Below are 26,420 nucleotides of genomic sequence, written 5' to 3' on the forward strand. Positions count from 1 at the left end.
AAACATGAGCAAATTAAAGATGATTTTTTTAAATGATCATTTGAGTCTGTTTAAACAGAGATTTTCTTATTTTCTTCTTATTTTCTCAGCTGATGAGAATCTTGAATGATTGTAAAATCAAAGCTGTGTTTTAGTAAAAAGATTAAATTGCTATTCGAAACAATATTACAGAATATTATTTGTCCTGCCCCTCTCTGTGATGTAGTTTTACTCCAAGTCATTAGAGGGCGACATCACTGAAGCGTCATCAGAATCAGCCAGGGGTGAAAGGGGAAGAGTTGGACAGAACCACATGTATGTTGTTGTGTTGTTGGCTGGATACTCGGGAACTTCGTTCCCCCAAGTTACATCATTTTGGTGAGATGTACACTTGTATTTCCATTTATTAAAATGCTAAAGATGCTAGTTTTTATTCGGCTAGGTTAAATTTTGCATCCAATCCTCAAGCTAACACACCAAGTTCCATTTTCGGACACAAAGTATTTTGCTTGTAAACGGAGTCGTGTCTTGACCCTAATAAATCTTTGACATATTCGTTAGCTTGCTATTTAATAATTGTGTTTATTTTATTATCAGTGGCTTATGAAAAACCCGTTGACAAAGCTCGCAGAGGTGTTCATTTGAAACTGCTGAGCGCTAAGCTGCTACAGGACTTTGAGACAGAAATAAACTTTCCTCTTTTTGATTGTAGCAAATGTTTTTGTGGCTTGATTTTATAAGATTTCAGAGACTTTAATTGAAAAAAGATTCAACATTTTCTGTGTTGTTACTGTACTGAGCTGTACTCTGTAACTTATATACTAGAAATTAACTTCTAGTCTTTAATCTGACTCTGATTGTAACCTTTATTATACAGTTGATAAAATCTGATTTAATACGTTTAAACAGATTGTTAGATCTGTTTTTTAGCTAACTAATTAACTGATTCTCATCATTTCAAACACTTTATTTACGTTAAACAGATTGATGGAGAGATTTCAGAGCTTTTATTATTTCCAGATAAAACCTAATGAGATTCAATAATAATGTTTCCCAGATAGTTTTATTCGTATCTAGTGGTTCTTGTAGGAAGAATATGAAGAGCTTCTTTATCATAACTTTTGTTCATTTTTGTCATGTGCAACATATGAAATTATAAACTAATTGAAGAAAATGGGTTCACCAGATGTTTGGATTGATGGTGTGATCAGATAAAAGTAGGTTTTTCCTGTTTCAGGTTGCCTTGAGGTAAAATGAGGAATCTGAAGCTGCTGAAGAGCCTTCGTAGCTCAGAGCTGCAGGGTCCTGGTTCTCCTCAGTGTTTCTCTGTGAGGTCCGACACCGGCTCTCTCCTCATCGCCTCTCAGTTCTCAGTCACAGAGTACGACCCACACACAGGCGAGGTGCGGTACTCCTAATTTCTGTATATTTTAAGATGGCAGAATCTCTTTGATCAGATTGATTACTTTCCTCCCTATTTTTCTTTTTCTTTAGGTTGTCAGAGAAACATCGTTAACAGCTGACGGTTACCTGCCAGAGGATGGCAGTGGAGTGGTGGTGGGACTGCAGGACCTCGCTGAGCTTCAGTCTGCATGTTTGGCCACGGCAGGCGGAGACGTCGTTCTCTTCAACCTCAACACCAGCCTGGTGTGTTTTGTTTTCCATCTATCTATTTCAGACACTACTTAATGTGATTTAGGGTTATGATTAAAAGCAGATTAAACAGCAGTATGTTCCACAGTTGGAGTGTGTTGGGAGTGTGGACAGCGGTCTTACGTCTATGAGCTGGAGTCCTGATGAAGAACTCGTCATTCTTACAACTGGTCAGTATATTACAGATATGTCACATGTAAATAACACACAAATTAATGCGTAGAATGATTAAAAGCTATGAAGGGACTTGAATATTTGAAATATGATGGCAATTTACTTCCTTTTTAATCTTTATGGTTTTTGTTTCTTTTTTCTTGTCTGGATTTAATTGTTTATTTTGTGTGTTCTGTTATTTTTTCTTATTCTAAAGCTATGAAGAGTGGAAATGGTTTATTTGCAACAAATATAAAAGTAGGCCCAAAAACTGATTCAGTCTGCAGCTTTTTGATTTATACAACACATGAATTATTTTTACTTGACTTTTGTAATGTCTTTGATTTGTAGTTGGAGTGTTGATTGACTATAACAACTGTTATGTGTGTGTCTGACTGTTTTAAATTAAATAAACTAAAACTAAATCTTTGAAAAAATCAGTTTCCGCACAGTCTGGAAAACGCTACGATTCAGGTTGTACCACACATCCTTAAAAAAATCCTTAAATTAATGTATCTAAAATATACTAAATTCATTTTAAAACATTTAAGTTGGGTCTAAATATGCTTATCACAGATCTTACAAGTGAATCTTGTATGAATTTTTTCTTCTTGTTGGGCTTCTCTGTCAAGTAAAAGTTTAAGTTGCACACAGGCGTCTTCAGAACCAATGTCAGCTTTAAATCAAGCTGGCATTTAAAGGTCTTAAAAAATCTTACATTTTACCTACAAATATCTTGCAAAGGACTGGAAAACTTGAAAGTTTGCATAAATTGAGAAAAATTGTTGTAATATTAGATTCCATTGCTTATATCTAAAAGATCCATACTCACACAGAAATACTTATCACTGCTTTGAATAAATAAATAAACAAACAAACTAACTAACAAACAACTGTTTTGTCCACAGGACAGGAAACGATCATCATGATGACCAAAGATTTTGAGCCGGTCACTGAGGTTGGAATCCACCAAGATGATTTTGGTGAAGGTATGCCAGCTTCAGATTAACTTCTCTCTCAGTGTTCAGAGATTAAGTCTGCTAAAAAAAATCTGCCTGGATTTAAGTTGGTCTCATTTATCATTAGTGTGCATGACTTGTTTTATTTTTTTAGTGATGACTTGTTTTGTGTGTTATGTTTGATTTGAACATTTCTCATTGAAAACTGTAAATCTACATGGTTTGTTTTATAGGGAAGTTTATCACAGTAGGTTGGGGGAAGAAGGAGACTCAGTTTCATGGATCTGAGGGAAAACATGCAGCACAGAAGAAGATTCAGGTTGTTGATGATTCACTCAAACTTCAGACCTGCTTTAAAGATGAGATTTGATTGAACTAATGTTACGTCTGTCCCGTTTACATGTTTCATTGCAGGATGTGCAGCCAGCCGTGGCCTGGGACGACCGCAGACCCAGAGTCACGTGGCGGGGCGATGGTCAGCTGTTTGCCGTCAGCGCCATCTGTCCCCAGACTGGAGCGAGGAAGGTCCGAGTCTGGAACAGAGAGGGCGTCCTGCAGGCCACCAGCGAGCCCATCAACGGCCTGGAGCAGGCACTGTGCTGGAAGTGAGAACTCCTTAAAATACACAATATAAAGTTGTGGAAAGATAAAAAAAAAATTATTTCTTCTCCATTAATGTCAGAGCTGCACATCAGTTTTACAGCTTCATGTGTCGTTTCAGACCTTCTGGTAGCCTGATTGCCAGCTCTCAGCGACATCCCAACAAACACAGTGTTGTGTTCATGGAGAAGAACGGACTGCTTCACGGAGACTTCACACTACCGTTCAGCAAAGACCAAGCCAAGGCATGTTTAAACTTCAGTTATTTGCTTCTGATTAAGTACATTAATACATTCTGATTAATAAATATTTGAGCTGACAACATTGTTAGATCATTGTTATAATGTGTGTGTCTTCAGGTGAAGGAGCTGGTGTGGAACAGTGACTCCACTGTTTTGGCTGTTTGGTTGGAAGACTTGACTGCTGGAGAGAATGGAAAAGTCAAGAGTTACAGTAAGCACAGCACAGACATAATAAAAATATATATATTTTGAATAATAGCATATATCTCTAAATGTAGTTTTGAGAGAGAAGGGATTAACAGATAAAGTTTGATTGACTTCAGCCAAGCTGAGAAAAGGATTTTAGATTGAAATCTTTCCATTGAGCAGAGAAAACAGGAACTACTGCTCTCTGTAATGTCACTGCTGTCCCAGATTTTTGTCTTTTGTACATGTCTGTCTTCACTGTGATATATTTTTTTCTAGTCTTCCCCTGAGTGATACCTTTGCAATTAGTGCTTTGTGACATTTCTGCAAACTATGGCTTTAAGGGCTGAAATGATTAATTCTGCAGAATCGATTATTGGAATAATCGTAACTAATTTAGTAATGAACTAATTGTTAACTAGAGTATACAAACTGAAAGAGTTCATTTGCTCAAAGAACAACACACAGAGCAGTAATTACATCAAAATTGTACAAAAGTATACACATTTTGCATTTGAGATAGAAAAAAACAACTTTTGTCTGTAAATCTGTTTGATCTTGTAGCTTCACCTGGTTCAAATTCAGTTAAACAAATCCCCTATTGTCACCTTTTAATATCCAGTTATTAATCAGATAATGCAAAGATTAATCATTCTGCAGATGATCAAGCATTCACTAAAGGAACGCTCTTATTACATTTTAGGCAATAAAATGTTTATTTTCTTATTTAAAAATGAATTGAATTCTTTGTTTATTTGCATATTTCTAATATTGTCTAAAAAAATACTTAAGCAATTGAATGAAAAATCTACACAGCCCCAAATTGGGACACTGAGCAGTTTTTTTATTTTTATTTTATTAATTGACCAAATAATTGATGACTAAAAACTAATAGTTGCAGCCCTAATGGCTTTAGTTGAAATATAAGGTCAGGTGAACTTTATAATAGGTTACTTAGGGTTATTATGATTGAACATTAGGAGGCTGACAAAGTTTGAATCAACTAATTATTATTTTAAGCTGGTGTGAACTTAACGTCTCTTATATTCCTCTCTGTTTCTTCTTGCTGCAGTCCAGCTGTGGACGGTGGGAAACTACCACTGGTACCTGAAGCAGAGCCTGGACTTCGACGGAGACCCTCAGAAAGCTCCTGTCTGCTTCTGCTGGGACCCAGAGCGCCCCCTACGCCTCCACGTTGTGACCCACAGCTGGACGAGCATCGCCTACGACTGGGGCTGGACAATGGAGCGAAGCCCTGGACTGGACGTGACTGATGACGCCAGCGTGGCGGTGATCGATGGAGGTGAAAACAAAAAAAAAGGATTTTATTTTTTACCTTGTTGATTCTATAACATGATTTTAATGTTCTATTAATGTTTTCAGAAAAAGTCCTGGTGACGACCTTCAGGCAGAGTGTGGTTCCTCCTCCCATGTGTTCGTTCGAGCTCCAGCTGAAGTCACCAATCAACCAGGTGGCTTTCCTCTGTCAGACTGAACGCACCAATCAGATTGCTGTTTTCACCTCCAATGGACAGATCTCGGTGTTCGGAAAACGTAAGTTGTAAAACTCTGGACTACTTTACAGCTTTTATATCATATTCAGTGTTTCATAGTGGCTCTCTAATGAATTATGCAGTTTATGAAAATGATCTAGCCATGCCTATCTGCTGCAGCAGGCATTTCTGTAGAACTGCCAGGCTCAGGCATGGAAAATTGTTTTATATAAACGTCACGTTTTTATGTAAATCCAGTTTCAAAGGAAGATTTGGACAAAACTGCAGATGGGTTCAGCATTTTGTCCCATCCTCTTGTCCTCCAGAAATCCTTCAGGTAATTAAAGAAACCCGGTTGTTCCGACACATGTCTGCTCCTCATTCTTTCTTGTAAAAAAAGAAGTCACCTCTCTTGTTTTGACTTGACATGTTCTTCAGATTGACGGCTCCTCAGGACGATCCCCTCGCCCTGCGGCAGCTGCTGTGGCTGCAGGAGGAGCTGTTTTTTGTCGTCTCTTCTGGTGTTGTGCCCAACACCTCCACCCTGTTGATGCTTCATCCTGCGCAGGACGCCTCTGACACACTGGCTGTTCGGTCTGCAGACTTTGGATCATCCTTCAACACTGTTTTAAAATATTCAGAATGAATTTTCAAATAGTTTTTCCTTTTCATCCTGGTTTTCATCGTCAGATCTCAGGTGGAAGCTGAAGGTGTTGTGATCAGTTCGGTTCACTGCTCTCAGACTGGGACGGTGGCTCTGCAGCTGGAGGACGGACAAATAAGGAAACTCCTCTGGGGTGAGAAAACAAAACATAATCTGCTGCTTCTGATTTTAATGCTTCTATTGCACTGATACTTATAGCTTTTGGAGAAACTACATCTGCAACTTGTGTTTTCTTATCTATTCATTACTGTGGATTTTTATGAGATGCACTGAAACTTGTATGAAGGCAGATATGCTTGGAGGCACATAAAATGTATTTTCTGTAGAATATTTTCTTTTGTATTTTGTTTTCAGATTGTCCTGAGATGTCAGTGGAAGACTGGCGCGACTCCAGCGGCTGCAGCATCAACTTTCCTGTTTCCTGCATCCAAACAGCTTTATGCTGCATCAGTGGAACGGTGCAAACATAACTACACAACACAGGCTGCTTTACGTTTTTTTATATTCACTTAGCGTTTATTAATATTTATCAATGATTGCATCCTTTGCAAGAATAAGTTAGAGTATTTCTAATAAAACCTGGAAAATATTTCAAGTTTTTGATATGTATGGAAAAATAAAATGGAAAATATTTTTAGACTTTAAAAAAAAAAAATTCCTCATCCTATTTTATAAAAGTTGCATTTGTTCTTCAAAACAAATACTTATTACTATTACTAATTACTATTTACTAATGCAAAACCTACATTTTATTGTTATATTTCTATTTAAAACAGTTGGATATTGAAAGACCCAAAGTTATAAAGACCCATTGTGGAGGATTCAGAGAGCCGCAGGTTGCAGACCCCTGATATTCTCTTCCTCGTCTATAATCACAATCTGAATAGTTTAGAAACATAAACACCATACATTCACTGTAATGTCTTTGAAAACCTGGCTGGAACTGTGAGAAATTTGAAAGGTTTTGAACTGAATACTGTGCTGGTCTTAATGTTTCTTTGCTTGATGTTTGCAGGAATACCTGCTTGGCCTCACAGACAGATCCCACCTGTATGCTGGAGACACAGAGGTGCAAAGTCGACGTGGTTTATTTGTGTTCAGTTACCGTTTTTCTTTTTTAGCATTAACATTTTTATAAAACCTTCTTTGTCCTCAGCTTGCGTCCAACGTTAGCTCCTTTGCCGTTTGTGACGACTTCCTGCTCATCACCACTCACTCTCACACCTGCCGCTGCCTCCAGCTGAGCACACTCACCCTCAAAGGTGCGGCAGAAACAAATAAAATGCTCGGAGGCACCAGAAGTGGTTGTCATCCTGTACATGGTGAATTTTTTTCCTCATGAAATCAAAAGTAAAAATCGTCTTACTGCAGGTCTGCAGGCAGCTTTGTCCTCTGATGGAGGTCAAAACGATGAGACGCTTCGGCGAGTGGAGCGAGGCTCCAGGATCGTGACTGTGGTCCCTCAGGACACCAGAGTGATTCTGCAGGTCAGCTCAGTTTATGTTTACAGAAAATTACAGAGAATTTCCTCTAATAAAAAAAACTTTTAAAAATGTGATTCATGAGTTTATTGTGTTTTCAGATGCCTCGGGGAAATCTGGAGACCATTCATCACAGAGCGCTGGTTCTGGCTCAGTTAAGGACGTGGTTAGATGGGTGAGTTTAATATCCTTCCAGTTGCATTTAAATTTGTTACATATTGCTTAACTGAATATTTTTGTAGACTGAAAGATTTCCACTCAAGGAACATTTTCCAGGATTAAGGATAGTTTTCTGCAACCACACTTTTCATCCCTTGTTTTGCTTTCACTGCATGCTTAAAAACTAATAACATTATTATAATGTTGATTGTCACAGCAGGTACTCCCGTTCATCATCATTTAATTTTCAAAGGTGACTTTTTTTTTTTATTAATCTAGCTGTTGTTTTTTCACAGCTTGAGATTCAGAGAGGCATTTGAGTGTATGAGGAAGTTAAGGATCAACCTAAACCTCATTTATGACCACAATCCAAAGGTACGTATAGATTTTATAGAGAAGAGTCTCTAAAAATACTAGGGAAACAAAAGTTAGGTATATTTTGTGGAACATCATGAATTACATGAGGAGTTAAAAGCTTTCTTAGGTGATTTTAATGGGATTTTCCAGCTTCAGGACAAAGATCTTTCAGTGGTTTCTGGTTTATAACAGTTTTACCCTGAACATCAATACATAGACACAAAAATTAAATGGTTTAAGTTTGCTGCCAGCTTTTTGTCATAATGGGGCATAAGCTAAGAAGAAAATTAAAAGACGTATATTTTTAAAACTATTTACAACATGTCCTACTTTTTTGATTGTTTCTTCTCCAGGTTTTTTTGGAAAACGTCGAAACCTTCATTACACAACTCGACTCCATTAACCACATTAACCTCTTCCTCACTGAGCTCAAGTAAGATGTTTATAAAGAGAAGCTTGTCACTTTGAGGGAAAATCTTCTCCTTTATGACAGAGATATTTTTCTTTCCTGTTGTGCACAGAGAAGAAGATACGACCTGCACCATGTACCCCCGGCCAGAGAGCAGCCCGCTGCAGAGCCGGGCCGCGTCAGGCCAGAAAAAGGTCGACGTTGTTTGTGATGCTTTACGGAAAGCCATGGAGGCAATGGATGCAAACAAGTTAGTGATGTTTCATGTTTTGGCAATTTGTTTATTGTTACTGTTAGGAGAGCAACTGAGCAAATCAGTACGCAAAGTAAAAAATAAAAATTTATTATTAGTTGCTTTTCAACAAGTATGTCAGTATTGTAAAAAATATTTTATACTTTCATGGTTAAAAAAGCAAATATTAAATTAAAGTAATTAGTATGTGTAAAGAAACGCATAAAATGTGTTTCTTTCTTCATGTTCTTAAAGGTTCTGTCTGTCCATATTGACTTCTCACGTGAAGAAGTCCATTCCCGAGCTCGAGATCGCTCTGCAGAAAGTGCATGAGCTGCGAGGTGAGCCGTACTTACTGATGACCTGCAGGATGTGAGTTATGTGTAAATGTGCATTGGTCGTTTTTCAGTTATTTCACTATGAAAAATGCGTTTGTGTGCTTTTAGAAAAACCACCTGAAGCTCCGGGAGCTGTAAGCGCTGAAGAGGCCCTAAAGTACCTCCTCTTCCTCGTCAACGTCAACGATCTGTACGAACACTCACTCGGGACGTACGACTTCGACCTTGTTCTCATGGTGGCTGAAAAATCACAGAAGGTACGAGACGATATTAGTCTTAATACAACTGATAGATGATTCGTGTCCATATTAATCAGAGTTGTGTTTCTAACGTAGTTTATAATTAAGATAACATTGTGTTCATGTGAACCTCGCATAATGGATTCCCTTTAATCTACTTCACCAGAGTAACAAATACAAACGTATTAGTTAACCTAGAATTTTATTTTATTTTTTTATTTTAAAAAAAAATGTAAAGGAAAACTTTTTAAGGTTCTTGTATGATAAAGTATTTTCCTCTCAATCCTTTCAGGACCCCAAAGAGTACCTTCCTTTCCTGAACATGCTGAAGAGCCTGGAGCCAAACTACCAACGCTACACCATCGACAAACACCTGAAACGCTACAGGAAGGCTTTGGTGCATCTCAGCAAGTCTGGTCAGGCAGCTTCTGCTGGACAGTCTGATTTAATCTGGAAACATGTTTGGGGGTTATGATGCTTATTTCTTGCCTGGATATTGATTGTTTTACTCAGGAGAGGAACATTTCATTGAAGTTCTGCAGCTGGTGAAGGAGCAGAAACTCTTCAGTGAAGCCCTGCGGTTGTACACAGCAGATAGTCCTCAGTACAAGGTGAGCAGTTGTGGATTAAATCCCATCACTAGTTCACATTTCTCAACAGTTTTGAGATCTAACTAGAGCAAGTCAGTCCTGAGTGAGTTGAGTCTTTTTGCCTTCAGCTTGTGAGCTCTGCATATGCTGAGCACCTGGTGGAGCAGCAACAGGCCGAGCAGGCCGGCTTGTTGCTGTGGCGATGCGGCGAGCCAGCCAGGGCGCTGCAGGCTTTCACCAGCTGCTCCAGCTGGAGAAACGCCATCTGTGTGGCACAGCAGATACCGCTACCGCCGGACCAGTTAGCCCTGCTGGCCAGAGACCTGGCAGGTAACCATGACGACATGTGGTCTGACTGATGCCACTCAGAAGCTGGTACACAAATATAGTAAACATGAATTTCATGTGACTTATACTTTTAATTAGTTTGAAGTGTTCTTTTTTTCTGAGCAGAATAATTATACAGCTTGCTTTTGAAAATAAGAACTAGATGCATATTAGAATATTTTAGTTTTTTTTTAATCCAAACAAGGTCAGAATTATACATTCAGACCAAATTATGCTTTTATTTGGTTGCAGAGAAAGTTGTTCTGGCTGAATTATTCTTGAATATTGGAGATATTGTGTTATATTTTCGTAACATTTATTCTTATTTTCCATCAGCACAGATTCTGCACAGAGGACGAGTTTAAGATCTCAGTCACTAAGATTCATGTCAGATCAGTTAGAGAACCATGAAAGTTCTACATCTATCAAATATGTTATTAACTATCAGAGTTTTCATTCATGGCGCTCCTGCATCGTAGAAACTGAGTGAAGAGTGAAGATGGAGTTCTACGTTCAAATTTCTCTTTAAACTAAAAACTATGAAACTTGGACAGTAATCCCAAACTTGCATTCAGACTAGTTTTGTTAAACTTTGAACCACATAAATTTGGCTCCATGAAATTCTGATGAAGTTTTTTCTTCCTTCTGTCACAGAGAAGCTGACCGAGCAGCGGCGGTTCTCAGAAGCTGCTCTGCTTTTGGACCAGTACGCCAAAGTAAGATTTCACTTAATTAAACTAGAAAAATTTGCACTTCCTGTGAAAATGCAATGTGAATGCAGTAGGCTGGATATTTTTAGTGAAAATTACCAAAGCATTTTAGCAGAATTTTTCAGAAATTATGGGATGTTGTATTAATTTCAATGGGGCCAAAAATGGTCACAAAAAGCTGAATATTTCCTAAACCGTATTCGATGTCAATACCAAAAGACATAGCTATAATGTCCCGAATGAGCAAAATATGGTAAAAGTTGACGGGTTGAAATAGCCGCACAAAGTAAGCCAAAGTAGCTAAGTGGTGAAAAGTGAACGGGAAACGGTGGAGGACTCTTCTAACAACGTAAAATAATTTTCAACCAGCAACAGAGGCTGTTTTATGGCCTCATTATAAACATTTTTATTTGTTGTTTCCAACAGGATTGTGAGGAAGCCATCTTGGCTCTAATCACTGGTGCAGTCTGGGAGGAGGCGCTCAGACTGGTCTGTAAACAAACTCATCTTCTTTGTCAAAGTGATTTTTTTTCTTTTTGAGTTGTGTGGCATTAAAATATATATATTCTTTTATTGCTCAAGATTTATGTGCACAACAGACAGGATATCACTGAGACCAACCTGAAACCTGCCCTGTTAGAGGGTAAGATGAAAGACAGAACAGTGATTGTCTCATGTTTATGTGCCATGCAGAGGATAGTTGGAGAAAATGTTTTACTTTTGTTCTCCGCAGCTGTGAACTCTCAAACTGGGTTCTTGGAGGCTCAGGTTGCAACATTTAACCGGCACCGGAGCCGTTTGGCTGTGGTTCGAGAGCAGAAAGAAAAAGCCAGACTGGATATGCTTGGTGAGAAAAAATCCATTTCATTCCATCAAAATGTCTTTAAACATTTGTTTCTAGTTGTGTGTTAAACCATTTATGTTCCTTGTTAGATGAAGAAGGTCCAGACTGCCCTGATGCTGAGCTTTACTCTGAAGCTAGCAGTGTGTTGACCGCGTCTAAATACTCCCAGAGTAACTCCCGGATCTCCTCGTAAGGGGCACACACCTAAAAAAACATTAAGTTAATATAATATTGTTATTATTTTTGGTTTCAGTGTTTGGATTTCTCTTGCAGAAGGTCGTCAAAGAACCGCCGGAAAGCAGAGAGGAAGAAGCTGAGTCTGAAGGAAGGAAGCCCAATGGAGGACAGAGCTTTAATGCACGCCCTGAGTGAAATCATCACCACTGTAGACAAGATGAGAGGTACAAACAAGTCTTTTTATTTTACCTGTTGTCCACAAACTTGGTGCAGATTTTTGTGTCCAATACAAAACCAAGATCCTTAATGCTGGCTGAAAGCATTTGAACTGATCAGGCTTTTTAAGTCAGGATTAAAAATAACTTTTTGTTTCAATTAAATGTCATACATATTTCTAATTTAAAGAAATTATCCTGCAGGTTTCTCGTTAATTAATCTCATTCATTAATCTAGCAACGTATGCAGAGATTAAATGCATTAAAACATTAATCCCAATTTCAATGAAATTCAAACTAGTTTGATGCTTTTCCAGACCAAAACAAAAAGTGTGAATCTTCCATTTTGATGCATTTTATAAATGAGGAAGAAAACAAATGTTTCATATTAGTGGCTTGGGGAAAAATTGGATGAGTTTGGTCACAAACCAGTCTGCATTGGACATGCTGCAGTAAATAAAGCAGTAAGGAGTTCTGGTGAATCTCCTCCGCAGAGGAGATCCACGGCCTCCTTAAGGCCTTGGTGCTGTTCCAGTTCGATAAACAGGCCGGGAAGCTGCAGCTGGCCTACGAAGAAGCCCTGCACACGATGGAGGGAGCCGTTCCTGAGGTGTGGCCTGAAGGCCTGCTGAGCAGCAACGCTCCGGTAAACATAACACCCGCTTCAAAATGCTTCACTCATAATATGTTTTTTTTATATTTCCGTTAAGACACCAAAAATCTAAAGTTTATTAAAGGTTTTATCTAAATGACTGGATTCAGGATCCTAAATAATTTGGCTACAAAAGCAACAAAGATGGTACATTCTTCATCGCATCTGTTTTTCCCATTTTTTCCATTTGCATCCATGTCTACTAATTCTATTAATCATGTATTAACTTTCTGCTGTGATGCCTGAATTTCCACACTGTGGGATAATAAAGGATATTTCTATTCTATTTCAGTTCTTATTTCTGATCAAAGGTAAAACATAAAAGCAGTTGAAACTGCTAAAATGTGTTGTTGATTGAGTGAACTATAATCAATATTAATGAGAAATAAGAAGGCAGAACTGTTTGCACAATTTTTCTAAACAGAAATTTTGCTTTTTAAAATGTTTTACCTTGAAAGGTAACGGGTCCAAACTCCACAGCCAACAGCATCATGGCTTCTTTCCAGCAGCAGCAGAAACCTGCAGCATCACAACCAGGTCGGTACAGTTTGTGGCGTTAAGATTTGAGTTTTTTATTTGTTATCTCCATCTCTTAACCCCTGTTACCTTCAAAGTAATGCTTAAACCCCATTTCATATTTTATTTTTGTATTTGTTTAAGAATAGCATGGCCTGGAGTTTAAATTTTATTACATTTTAATGACGGCCTTTTATTTCTGGTTTGTTACATCAGAACAGTTATTGATTTTAACTGATCTAAGTTTGTGCAAATTCTAAAAAAAACAAAAAGTTTTTTTTACCTCTACTGAATTGGAAAAAACCTCTAGCCCTGTAAACCAGGTGAATATTTTTAACTCAAATGTCTTGTGAAAAACTGCCAGAATATTCTCTAAGCAAAGTCTTGAAATATGTAGATATTGTTGACATATAAACAGGTCTTTGCTATGTGAGCAAACATTTAGAAACTGTTTATTTTTTTAGAGATTTGTGCCAGATCTGCAGATTGGAGAATGTATTTTTTCTTTTGCAGATCCTGAGATCCCAACAGCACCAAGGATGAGAAACGGTGTCAAGTGGAAGCTCATTGTTCTTAAATAAACAAAACATGTAGTATTGTTTGATTTTGTTTTTTTTTTAAACTGTAAAGTACAATTTCAGTTGTATAATAAAGATTCATTTAGCATCTTCTGATACTGAATCAAGTTCCTTTTTTTACATAAATAAAACAAATATCAGCGATTTATCTCCATTTCTAGAGTTATATAGTGCTGCTCCACAGCTGATCATTAAAAAAAGTAGATTGTTGCTCACCTGCTCTGCCCTGATAAATATATTTTAAAAAATAAAATCTAATGCTAAATCCAGTGAGTTTTGGTGTCTGAACCAAGCCCTGCTTTGCTCTCAGACCCGTTTTGCTCGTTTGGCCGCAGCACGCCGCTGGTTGATGGCCTTGGTGGTGACGCGGAGTTTCCTCATTCGTTGCTGCCGCAGCAAGAGCTGCAGGTCCTTGGGAAGTTTCCCCCCCTTTGCCAGAATGTCCTTTGCTTTCCGTCTGGGTGTCTTGGTGAGGTTGAAGTCGCAGATTGTGGGGAAGTGGTCGTACATGACGTAACATGTACGGGAGGAAGGGAAGTAGCCTTCAGCGCTGACTGTCAGGCGGTACTCGCCTGGATTCAGCAGGCGCCAGAAGTCGCCATCAGCCACTGCAGCAGGGAAGACCAGGCACAAAGCTCAGCATGATAAAAGCAAATGATAAAAAAACACTGCTGCAAGAGAAAAATATTATTTAAGACTGACTCACTTCATTAGAAAAACACAACATTTTACTAAGTATTTTTATCTAGTTTCTAGTCCAAATATCTGAAAGCACTTGAAATAAGACAAAACTAACAAGTAACATTTCAGCAGAATAGCTTGTTTTAAGTCAACAATTCCTTAATATTGATGAAAAAGTACTTGTTGCCCTGACAGATTATCTCATAACATGGGAAAATGTCTAGTTATAAAGTAAATAATGTCAGTAGAGCTAGTACTTCAGATTTATCCAATTAATGAAGGTAGAAGATGAACATAAAGGACATAAATGCCCACATTCTGCTTTTGGTCAAATACACTAATTGTAACGCAATTCTGAAAATAAAGAAGTTGCAACAAAACACAAAAAAGACGATAAGAAAAGAGGCCGGGAGGAGGCCTCGGGGAAGACCCAGGACACGCTGGAGGGACTATGTTTCTCGGCTGGCCTGGGAACACCTTGGGATTCCTCCGGAGGAGCTGGAAGAAGTGGCTGAGGAGAGGGAAGTCTGGGCCTCCCTTCTGAAGCTGCTGCCCCCGCGACCCGACCCCGGATAAGCGGAAGAAAATGGATGGATGGATGGATGGAAGAAAAGAATGTGATTTTGTTGAACAAAAGTTAGAACCCAGTGATCTGGGTCTGAAGTAGAGAGATCGTATCAAGATGAAAGGTCAAAGGTTCCTGTCTCTCTAATGCTCCAGTCATGTTAACGTCATTAATGACAGCAGGACTACCAGCTGTTCTAACTCTAGAGGGCGCTGCGTATAAAAAATAAATTGCACCTGATCTGATGTGATGATCGATGTCCTCGACTTTGATGATGGCGTCTGCTATTCCCACCCCGGTGTCTTTGTCCCGGATCACACCCTTAATCCCACGATGGATCTGAACATTCAAATGAGAAATGTATGCAGGCTGAAGTCCTAAAGCATTAAACTGTTACAGATTATATTTTATAATGTAAAATCAAAATACAAATCCCAAAAAGCAAACCAGGTCAGATCATTCTAGGTCAAGTCAAAACTTGCTGCCTTCAGTTTGACTTGAAAGAAGAAAATCTTGATTTTTGTGAAGAAAAGTGGATTCTTATCACTATTCTTTAAAAAAGAGTTATATTAGTGCCTTTTTTATGTGTCCATCACAACTATTAAATCCATTTCATTAACTTTTTATTCTGAGTTTGTATTTGTTGCACCAGATACACATTAGTTAGAACCGATTGTTATGTGTCCCATCAGCATGACCTGGTTTTACTGAGCAGACTCATGAGGAAATTATGACTCATCAGATGGATTATATATAACTTCAGACAGTTTTTCTTCCCTTTAATAAGAAATAGCTTCTGTTTTCCTGAGACCTTAAGGTTTAGTCTGTAAAAACAGATTTTAGTCCCAAAAGTCTCTTTATTAACAGCCTTTGGAAGCTGCTTCTCTTCTTCAAATGACTGCTGTTTTTTTTTTTTTGAGAAATTATCTTAATCAACTTAACAGACTAATTAACTGTTAGTCTGTTGATTAGTAGGGAACGAGGAGTAGGGCACCTCGTTCCCTACTAAGTTGCCTAATCAACTTAGTAGTTGATTAAGCAAGATGTAGAGAGACATTTGATTATGGGACACCACAACTACAGCTCAGTCATATGTTTGTTAGTGACATGTGAGTAAATATGTTAAGAGGACCCAGGTATGGAGGCAAAAATGATAATTAAAAAAATGCCCCCTGAAAGTGATGCTTTCTGACCTGCTCCATGTAAACCAGCAGAGACTCTCTGTTGTTCTCCCACTCGATGGGAAGTTCGCTGGCGTGAGGAAACTTATCGCAGGACAACTCCACTGTCACCTCGAAGCAGTTGGTGTGCAGGTAGCTGAAATCATTCATGCCTGCAAGAACAGAAAACATCATGTGCAAGTGTCAGAACAAGTAATGCACTCATTCAGTGTTGGCTGTAAAGAGATATGTTGACAGGGACTTAGAATTATTGTCAAAATTATTGTTGCATTATATTAAATTGTATATCCAACGAAACATGGGCTCTTACTTCCAGGTACGTTGTGCCAGTCGGCCCCATTGATGATGTTGTTGTATCTGAGGAAGTCCTTGTTGTGGCACGGCCTTCGGTCTGGGTTGGACATCACCTGGTTGGATCAGACAACAAACTTTCCTCAGTCACTTCCCTGAGGAGGAAGTTCGAGCAGGGAAAAGTGAGAGACCTGATTAGTGCTGGCGTACGCTGCAGCCAGCCAGCGGAAGAAGCTCTCATCAGGGGTGGGTGTGTGTTCGCGCGGCGCCCAGTCCCGGGTCATGTCGTACGGGTAGGTGACGACCAGCTCTCCTCCATGGAGGTTTGCACCCAGAGCAAACGGGATGTTCTGCATCCAGCTGATGACAGCTCGAGTTTCAGGTGCAACCTATTAAAAATATATATATGTCATTCATGCAACTGCTAGTACTGCTGCATTGCAGCAAGACATTCCTGAGTTCAAATGCCTTTCTTCAATGGTGTACCAAGGACATTGTTGATTGAAAAAGCAAAAAAGAAGTAAATTACAGCCAAAATTTATCAGAAATTTTCTAAAACGTGGACATTTCTGAATTTGAAAAGTAAAAATTTTGCTACAAAGAAAACTCAAAAATTTTGAGATTAACCTCAGAAATAAAAATTGGAGAATTTAATTTTTTCTAGCAAATTTTCTGAGATTAATATAAAAATGTCCTTGTTTTTTCTAGAAATTACTCTAGAAATTTGTGAGTTTTTTGTCAGAAATATCCTCTTGTACTTTTGTTTTTTTAAATCTACAATCTAAAGGATGTGAAGAAAAACTTTTGTCAAATGGTATGAAAGGAGTTTGACGGGTCAATGCTAAAACACAGCAGATTTATAGAAATGCTTTACCTCAACAAGTTCTGAAGAAAGTTCCAAAGTTTTACATTTAACCCAAGAGCATTGGATTAATCTTACGCAGCTAATTTTCACGTAAAATTGAAGTTGATGTGCAAGTTTTGGCGAGTTTGTTCAGGCAAACTGGATGAAGTTTTGTTGATTTTGAAACAAAAAATAGATGTCTGCATTTCTTACAAAAGCCTCCTCAGAGGTGTATTGTTCAGGGATGGGGAAATAGTGGTTGATGAGTTTGGACTGGTCTGTCTCCAGCTCGATGGCGGTCCACATCACTGAGTTGAGATCAGCAAAGTTGTGGTTCATGTCGATGCCTTCGTAGCTGTACCGTCCCAGAGCCCAGCCGGCCAGCTCGGAGCCCTGAGGACGAAAGGAAAAGGATTTGGTTCTGTTTGAAGCTCTTTTTAAGCTCAGAATGGGAACATTAAATCAGGTTTTCTGGCACCTTCTTAAAGGCCATCTCGTATCCGTCTGGGTTCATGGAGGGCAAAAGGTGGATGCGAGTCTCTTTGACCAGATGGACGATCCGCTGGTTTCCTCGTTTGTACTCTTGGCACATGTACTGCATCAGGTTGAGCAGAAGCTCCCGACCCAGCACCTCGTTCCCATGCATCCCTGCAACGTACCGAAACTCTGGTTCTCCTGCAACGAGCATCAAAACACACATGCAAAACGCAGAACAATACTCTTTGCTTTTCCCTTAAGAAGCTGAAATGTGTGGTGATTTTTTTCCCTTATTTTCTGTCTGAGTATTTAATCAGCCTCCCTCAGCTCCACATTGATTGCTTCTCTGACGTGTTTTTTTTCTTCCTTTTGGTGGGAAAATCTCCCCCAACCTAAATGGGCCAAAGAAAACATTTGTACATCTCAGAGCCAACATAGAGGAACTCCAGGCGGAGCAGCTTTAGGTTGTGCTTGACTTGATACATCAGTATATAGCAAATATTTGTCCAGGCAGTAAATTTGTACTTAGCCATGAAGCAAAACAGCTAGCCAGCTAGCTAGCAACGGTATGCTAGCAGCGAGACAGAAAAATCTCGAAAAAAAACAAAGAATTTACAAAATTAAATAGTCCTGCCAAGGCCAAATTTAAGACCAATTTACTTTTTTTTAAATTAATTTAAGACGTTTTAAGAATCTGTGGACACCCTGCTGAGAAAAGATAACTGCATTTTAAATTAAACCAGTTGGACTTTAGTCGACAAAATCTCCAACCAGGTTTGACTGATTCTAGAGAATCTGGACTATATTTTGGAAAAATGTTTGCAACCCACAATCTCACCCAGTTCATGTTTTCCAGGATTGTCTGAGATCTCCATGACGTAAAGCTTCAGATCCTTGTAGCTTTTCCCTATGCTGTAAATACGGGTGATGTTGGGGCATTCGTCATGCACAGACTTCATCAACTGGAAAAGAAAATAATTGTACATTTAACCACATACTGTTTGAGAGAGAGAAAATTTAATTACAAAAGCATGAATGGACCCAACTTTCCTCATGTCATTTTTTTTTGTGTAGATTGCATGAGTTTTGTCATAATTAAGGAGATGTGGATCCAATTTACTCCCAGTTTCAGATTCAGGAAAAGGGTCTTCAAGCAGACACTAAAGTGAAAATGTTAAAGGCTGAACATTTGGCCCTACTTTTCCAAACATACACAAGTTTTCTATAGTACTAAACAATAAGAAAGAACATTGGCAGACAGCAAAGTGGAGTGGACTGAATAATGTTTTTACTGTAAAAATCATTTCTGGACAGAGTTTTGTGTCCCATCTACCTTTCTCATCTCTTTATAGTTGTGGTGCTTGAAGTCCAGTTTGTCTCTGGACTCTGTTGGTTCTGTCTGCCATGCATAGACATTACTGGGATCTGTGGAAAAGGAAAGAAGACAGTTAATGTTTTTCAACCGTTTTAGATTTTGTGAAATCTAAATGAAATAACCTAACTGTGTTAGAGGTTTTATATGGAGTCACCTACAATTAATCAATTATTGAAATAATCGTCAACTTATTCATTTACCAATCAATTATTACCTAATGTAATAATTGATTATTTTGTCCATCAAAATAGACAATATTCTGATGGATCAACATACTGAGCAATAGTTTTTATAAAAATCGTAAATCATTTTGAAATGCACTGAAGTTTGACACAGACATTATTAAAGAGTTAGTACTTTTGAATACTTTAGCATGCTGCTTTACAACCAGACACATAGAAAATAAAATGCTTCCTGCTGCTTCTTTTCTCGTACCAGGAAGTGTGCACCCCAGCACTTCTGCCCTGAGGCATATGTCTCCCTCTGTCCCGTTCTGATACCACGTCTGAGGGTTGATCCGAATGTAGCGTGCCACTGCGGGACGGTCGAACAGGGAGAGGACTGGAGTTTCTGTGTCTTGGTTTCCTTCAAATATCTGCAGCAGAAGGAGGTGTGCTGATACTAAAGGTGCATGTAGAAGGTGGAAAAACTGTTTTCATGAAATCAGATGCTCACTCACAGCCTCTTTGCTCCCGTTCATGCAGGGCTTCCAGAGCAGCGTGTCGTTACTGAACTGAACCTTGTACGTTTGGACCATGTCCCAACTGCATGCAAGTGAAACAAATATGTAAAGAAAAGAAGAGAAAAAAACAAAAGAAAATGTGTGACAGATGCAGAAACTTTGCAAAGAGGCTGAAGTTAAAACATTAATATTTTCATATTTGGAGGTTCCATCCAGGGTTATGAAAATATAAAAAATCCCTTATTGCCACAAGTGGATGGAGTATTCAAAAGTTGTATTGAAGTAAGAATAGCACTACTAAAACATAATTTTATGCAAAGTAAAAGTAAAAAGTAGTTGTGTTAGAAATTACTCAAGTAAGATAAATAAAGTATTTGGCAAAAGTCAGCTCAAGTACTGAGTAATTGATCAAAACATTAATCATTTAATACTTCAAAATTATAAAATCAGATGGACCAAATGATAAAGTTATGTAGAAATTGTGTTATTTTAAATATTTCATATAAATAGCATAGTTTCAAAAAAGCAAAATCAGACAAAGGTAAGGTTTTTCCAAACCAGTTTCTTTCAATATGACATTTTTAATAAAAGCTGCAGGTGTGTGTTTAAGTCCGATGAGTGTTTTGGTTTTAAACAAGCTTGTTGTTCCCACCAGCACTGACCTCCAGATGGAGTTGCGCCCCTGCAGGATGGCCCCGGTAAACCGGGTCAGCTTCTGGGCGTCAACTTCCAGCCACTGGTTCTTGTCTTTGTACCGAGCGCACCAGGCCCCGTCATAGATATCCCCATCGTCTATTCCAGACTGCAGCAGAAGAACAGCAGTAAAATGTTCTTGCCTGCAGGGTTGAATCTGCAGGCAGAAGATGTGACGTGTACCTGGATGTTTAGTCGGCCGCGGTGAGGTCCCAGGCCTCGCCGCTTGTAGGATGAAGCCCTCAGCTGAGCGTCTTTCACCCTCAGTGACTCCAGACCCAGAGGAGGACATTCTGACAGTCAACAGATCTTTATGCATCATTTAAAAATGAAATTTGTTTTCTTAGCTTCTAATTTTGTACAGGCAGTGTTTGGATATGTGGAAAGGCTTTATTAAAATTAAAAGTTGTGTAAGGTATGACTACACTGCAGAAACATAAAATGTTACCAAGTATTTGTTTCTATTGCAAAGATCTTAGTACACTTGAAATAAAACAAAACTGACCAATGTTGCAGTGCTGCCTGATATCCATCACCATTCAGAACACACTGAAAACCCTAAGGTAAAACCTGAATTAAAACTTATATACTTTATATAAATTATATGATCCAAACACTGACACATAGCTATAGAACAACAAACAGCAAATTGCAGAGCGTCAAGGGATTCGCTCTGGAAAGCCGCAATATGCAAGAAGGATGGAAAGAAATTTGCTTAGATGATTAATTAGTAATAGTACAGCAAAAAGTACAGAACGTGCTTCTTTATATTCACAGTTTTATGTTGCATAGTATGAAAGAACAAATAAAGCTCAGCAGAGCTTCATTGACATGCGGCCATCTTTGAATTCACAAACAGAAAGTGTTCAGGTGAGCAGCTAATTTTCATATTCATCCCAAAAATCTCCCAAATCTCCTGTGTCAGACAGACTCAAGAATAAATGCGTCATGACAACTAGAATCTCTCTAAATAAATGTTTTGGGAAATATATCTGTTGAGCTCTTTTAATAAACTCCACATTATTAGGGAGGAAAAAAAGAAAGAAAGCAGAATAATCTCAGATCTGATTTTTATGCCATCCCAGCATCTTTTGCAGTTCCACTGACGCCTCAGACTTAGACAGACTTTTCATTGTCTGCAGTGTTCGACTCAGCTGGAATTGCCTCTTCCTGCCAGAGAGATCCCTTAGCTGCTAAGAAGTGTCAGACTAAAGAGTTGAAACTGTGGAAGTGACTGCTAAAACCCTGCTTCCATTTTGCCCTGTGGTCCTGAGGGATCTCTCCAGCTGCTTGTGACTAAAAATGGCTGTTTGGTGTTGCTGACCTCTGGAGTCCAGCCAAACCGCAAATATCTCCTGAAACCACTGAGGCTGAGCTGGAGAAACTTGGCAGAAAACACAAAAATCCTCAGCTTAAGCAGCTGATTAACTTGATAAATGTAGAAAAATCCAAAATAAATAAGCAATAGTTTATAGTAAAATCTTTTGAATACCTGAAGGGCAGAAAACGTATTCCACTTTTCCTCTAATATTTTTTTTATGCCCCTGCTGCCCCCGCGACCCGACCCCGGATAAGCGGAAGAAAATGGATGGATGGATGGATGGATTTTTTTTATAGTGAAACAAAAAGCACAATTAATTTTCAGCTTCCTAAACAACTGAAACAGATTTAGTCTTTCTCACACCGTAGTTTCACTTTAAGGTCTTTCTTTCATTTATCAACACAAAATACAAAGGTCCTATAAGAAAGGGAAACCAGAACATGTGCATCTAAAAGGTGATGCCAACTTTAGAAATAGAAAAAAAAGCAAAAATCTGACACATGAAAGAGAGAAACATCGTTCAGCTGATTTATCTACTTTGTGCCAAGTTTTTATTCTGATAATCAGCTTTTAAGTTGATGTTTCTGCTAAGATAATACTGGTTAAACTAAACACAGCAGGTTTAGTTTAAACAATTATGTAATCAGCTTACAATATACAGTATGTCTCTCATCAGCTCTGGGGTGAGAGTGAAAGTCACTATTATTGTGTAAAAGACAAATATCATCATATTTCAGAGTCGTTTAGAGCATTAAAGCAGATGATGTTAAATTTACTTTTCTGATAAAAAAGGCCCTTTTCTGTCACGTCTGTTAAAACTTAGCGGCTAAAGTCTGGAAATCTTTCTCTGCAGTGACAAGACTGATTGTTTTAATGACTAAAAATTTATATTTTTATTGGAGATATGCCAAGTGGAAGCCTGGCCGCTTATTGGCGACGTGGAAAAATGATGGAGTAACTCAAGCAGAGTCGACAGTCAGATCACCATGACGACTGTCAAAAGTGTCTAATCCATTCAATTCAGTTACATTTTTTTTAGATACCACCGATTCAAACGTCATCTCAAAAAATTTCACAAGAGAAACACATCAAATTAATCTACAGAAACAATCAAATAAATCAAATCACATTGTTGATTTTTTTCATTAATTCTTTACTTGAACTATTGTAGCAGCATTATTTTTCCCACTGTGTCTGAGCCAAATGGAGGCGAAAACGTTTCACTGCAGACGCCTCCAGATGAGACATTTTTCCACATTCCAGATCTGCATTTTAACCCTCATTAGTATTTTAACCCTCATTAGTATTTTAACCCTCATTAGTAAAGCACAGACTAATTCTGTGGAGAAAGATCCATTATGCACAATAACTCCATGTTTCTAATACAAAGAATTCTGATTTGGAAAAATTGAAGTGTCGGCAGAAATTATAACGTCCATAATGACAGTTTTTTTCTGAAGGGAGTCCTTTGCTACTGTAATGAATTACAAACAGACTGGACTCACCACACTCCCTGTATAGGGTGCCAGTTAGTTAGATCTCCAACCTTTGCACTCAAACAACAGTTCTCCTGACTTTCTTTGTCTTCTTTCTCATTCAAATCTTCACTCTACAAACTGAAACAAAAAATTACTGGAAGTTTTCTTTGTGTACTTCTACTCTGTTTACATTTTTTACTTTGGTTTTGGGGGGTTGTTCTTTTATGCATGACTCAGGTCTTCAGCAATTTTCTGCAGTGTACTCAGCTGCCATTTTTCCTTTCATGCTCCTCATCTGAATGATGAATTGAATGAAGCAGAATATAAATACACAAAGAGATAAGCCTGAACATAGCTGGAAATAAAAGAAAATGATGATATTTGCCCTTAAAGAAATTAGTCATTTCAGAATTTCTTCAACAAAAAGCCCATTTGCTGTTTTTTTCTGTGGATTTGCTGATAATTTTGAGACCAGGTCAGTTTGATGTTTAGAAGATACGTTGTTTTATTACATAAACTATCCATGACTTGATCAATTGACAACAAAGCAAAACCCATTTCAGAAAAGCAGCAAATCGGCATTAAAATTTGGTCCTTGTCTGATTGTCATACTGTATATTTCAGAGCCTTTCTGAATACATACGTGAGGCAGTTTTTGTGGCGGCTGACTGGTGATGTTTGACCTTTTTGATCTCTGGTTTTGGTGTTTTAGTGACCTTTGGCTTCTTAGGAATGACTTTTGGTTTCTTCAGGACATTTTTGAGCTTCTTTGCTACCGTAAGGCTTCTTGTGGATCTTTTTGCTATAAAAAAAGCAAAACACCTTTTAACAAGACTTTATACAAGACCATACACCCTAGAAAGGATACACATGGAATGAGACTAACAAAGATTTTTGAAAGGTCCTGTGTAAATAAAGGATAAACATATGGAGAAGCAGCTGCCCACCATTAAGCATGGCTGATGATCTGTGATGCTGTGGGCCAATTTCTCCTACAAAAGCCTTGTAAACATTGTTAGAGTTCAAGGTAGCATAAAGTATTTGAAATACTTACAGTTTGTATTAAAATATGCTGTGCTCAGTCTGAAAATGGATCATCAGTGGGTTTTGGGAAACATTTGACCAAATCAAAAAATAAACTGTTCAGCAGACACTAGTTTTCTTTGATTTAGATCTCAGACCCCAATGACTGGGAGAAAAAGAGCAAATTTTCCCTGTTTACTTAAACTCAGTCATTAGAAAGACCATCTGGGTTTCATCAGCGTAAAACGTGACCTACCCTCAACACTCGGACACTGATTACAGAAATGCAAAGAAAAAGATCCTTTGCAGCTACTAAAGCTTTAAGTACAAATCAAGGTTGATCAGATTAAAAGCATGCTAAACTTTAGTTACTCTCATGCATTTTCTTCATATTCAGAGCAATAACATTTATTAGAAACAGTGGTACAATGCGTGCATATTTAATATAGACATTTTGCAAAGAAATAAAAAACACGTGGACATTAGCAGTCACTTTAAATTTGAAGACTGATTCAAATGCAATAAAAAAAGTTTTCTGATAAGACCTCACCTAATTTCAGAGGACCTTCATCATCTTCTTTTTCCATTTTCAGGACTTTCCTCACTGGTTTCTGACCTTCCTTCCCAGTCGGGCGCTCTGTAGTGGTTTCAGCTGTTGACTTTCTGTAGCTGGTTGTGAATTCTGTGGTGGGAACCTCTGATGCATTGGAAGTCCCTGCAGAAAAAAGACTCTCTGTGGCAACATCTACACCTGAAACCACAGTAGGTTTGACCGGTAATGTGAAATCTGTCAACTGGCCACAAACAAAGACGAAGAATCCACAAGCTGAAAATATCAGCAGAGAGATGGGAAGAAATGCAGCCATAGTAAGCCTTTCCAATGGAAAGCCCTCACACACTGAAGACTCATTCAACCTCCCTGACCTGGAGCTCTGCCTCTCTGTCAAGCTGCAACCAGTGGGAACTGTTTCCTTTTACACACAAGCTAAAGTTGTGTGCAAAAGATATTAGTTGTAATAAAATTGTTTTCAAGGCAAACAAAGCAATGGGACCAACTTTTTTATTTTCTACCATAGTAAAAAATAAAAATATATATTTCTTTTTGTAGTGAGAAAACACGCGTTATCAGAAAGCAAAGTCTAGACTGGCTAAAAACTAGCATCATGCTCTGCGCTGTCTTTTGTGTTTGTCAACTTAACGGATGCGCGCGCAACTTGACTGCGGAAATACTGGCCTTTAAAACTGTCACTGGTTGCCGTGGTTACCCTCTTTCATCTTGGGTGTTTAAACATTAGCCACCATGTTGCCAGCATCCAACTAATGTGATAAAATAAGTTATGCAACCAAATTCCCTTTAGTGAATGGGATGCGTCTGAGTAAGTGTTGAATGTATGAATAAAGGGCGAGAAAAAAAAAATGGCTCAAACTTCAGTGGGCAGAAGACGTCACATACTTGGAATATTAAATAAGTTTTGTTAATGGTAATATTATCAGCTCCCAATAAGAAAAGATTGCTTCCTGGAGGTGAGGATTCTGTTGAAGTTTTACCTACTTGCTAACATTTGGCCATGATGTCTTTAGTGCACCATTAGGATGTTATGAAGTTTACTGGAAACTACCTGCGCTGTGAACAATCATGGAAACAAGCATCACTTGTTTACCAAAAAAGATAGCAGAAATTCATAAACCCAAATCATTAATGTTTAGATTTTAGTTATGATCAAGCTGACTTTAAAAGATTAAATTTGGAAGAAAAACAGATCATCATGCAACACAGGCTTTTATTTTGAAGCTTTTGCTGAAAAGCCTGAGTTTTCTCTGCAGAGCAGCTGCTTTAAGAATCAGTGGACCCGTTTGTTTAGGGTTTAAATTCCACCAGGCCTCTGCTTCATGAAAAATGGCTGAATGTAGGGTCCTTTTTTTCCTCCCACAAACACTGGCTAAGAAAGTTGAGACATGTCTCAACAACTTAAAGCTTAAAATAATAAAAAACAAAAACACAATTTGTTTGTTAAATACCTTACAACTCTTTCAGGTCTGTTTGATTATACACCAA

The 26,420-nt window shown here is 38.3% G+C and overlaps 2 protein-coding genes across 4 annotated transcripts; one reads left to right on the plus strand and one right to left on the minus strand.

Annotated features, from left to right (window-relative positions):
* Positions 1-231: 231 nt before the first annotated feature.
* On the plus strand, positions 232-13,849 carry elp1 (elongator acetyltransferase complex subunit 1). Of its 2 annotated transcripts, XM_008420865.3 has the most exons (36): positions 232-357; positions 1,217-1,382; positions 1,474-1,626; positions 1,721-1,802; positions 2,694-2,774; positions 2,978-3,063; positions 3,159-3,349; positions 3,466-3,589; positions 3,704-3,797; positions 4,845-5,075; positions 5,156-5,326; positions 5,524-5,602; positions 5,704-5,859; positions 5,956-6,062; positions 6,284-6,387; positions 6,945-6,998; positions 7,086-7,191; positions 7,301-7,416; positions 7,512-7,585; positions 7,866-7,944; positions 8,280-8,359; positions 8,448-8,585; positions 8,823-8,908; positions 9,014-9,162; positions 9,437-9,560; positions 9,658-9,755; positions 9,863-10,064; positions 10,716-10,777; positions 11,198-11,260; positions 11,354-11,414; positions 11,505-11,618; positions 11,705-11,804; positions 11,889-12,016; positions 12,502-12,653; positions 13,118-13,196; positions 13,689-13,849. In XM_008420865.3, exons 2-36 carry the CDS (start codon positions 1,233-1,235, stop codon positions 13,754-13,756), a joined length of 3,942 nt encoding a protein of 1,313 aa, XP_008419087.1. In that variant the 5' UTR covers positions 232-357; positions 1,217-1,232; the 3' UTR covers positions 13,757-13,849. The 2 variants fall into 2 exon arrangements, with proteins under 2 accessions (XP_008419087.1, XP_008419088.1); XM_008420866.3 differs by lacking the exon at positions 12,502-12,653.
* LOC103471686 (putative carboxypeptidase X1) lies at positions 13,836-26,343 on the minus strand. Of its 2 annotated transcripts, XM_008420863.3 has the most exons (15): positions 24,915-26,343; positions 23,985-24,143; positions 20,726-20,835; positions 20,512-20,651; positions 19,847-19,931; positions 19,603-19,762; positions 19,126-19,217; positions 18,631-18,754; positions 17,794-17,990; positions 17,529-17,708; positions 16,663-16,860; positions 16,491-16,587; positions 16,193-16,332; positions 15,236-15,338; positions 13,836-14,361 (listed from the first exon to the last, which is right to left on the minus strand). In XM_008420863.3, the coding sequence occupies exons 1-15, from the start codon at positions 25,228-25,230 to the stop codon at positions 14,060-14,062; spliced, it is 2,403 nt and encodes an 800-aa protein (XP_008419085.1). In that variant the 5' UTR covers positions 25,231-26,343; the 3' UTR covers positions 13,836-14,059. The 2 variants fall into 2 exon arrangements, with proteins under 2 accessions (XP_008419085.1, XP_008419086.1); XM_008420864.3 differs by lacking the exon at positions 23,985-24,143.
* Between the last annotated feature and the right edge of the window lie 77 nt (positions 26,344-26,420).

Source organism: Poecilia reticulata, chromosome 10 (assembly GCF_904066995.2).
Source record: "Poecilia reticulata chromosome 10, P_reticulata-male-v2, whole genome shotgun sequence".
Lineage (NCBI taxonomy): Eukaryota > Metazoa > Chordata > Actinopteri > Cyprinodontiformes > Poeciliidae > Poecilia > Poecilia reticulata.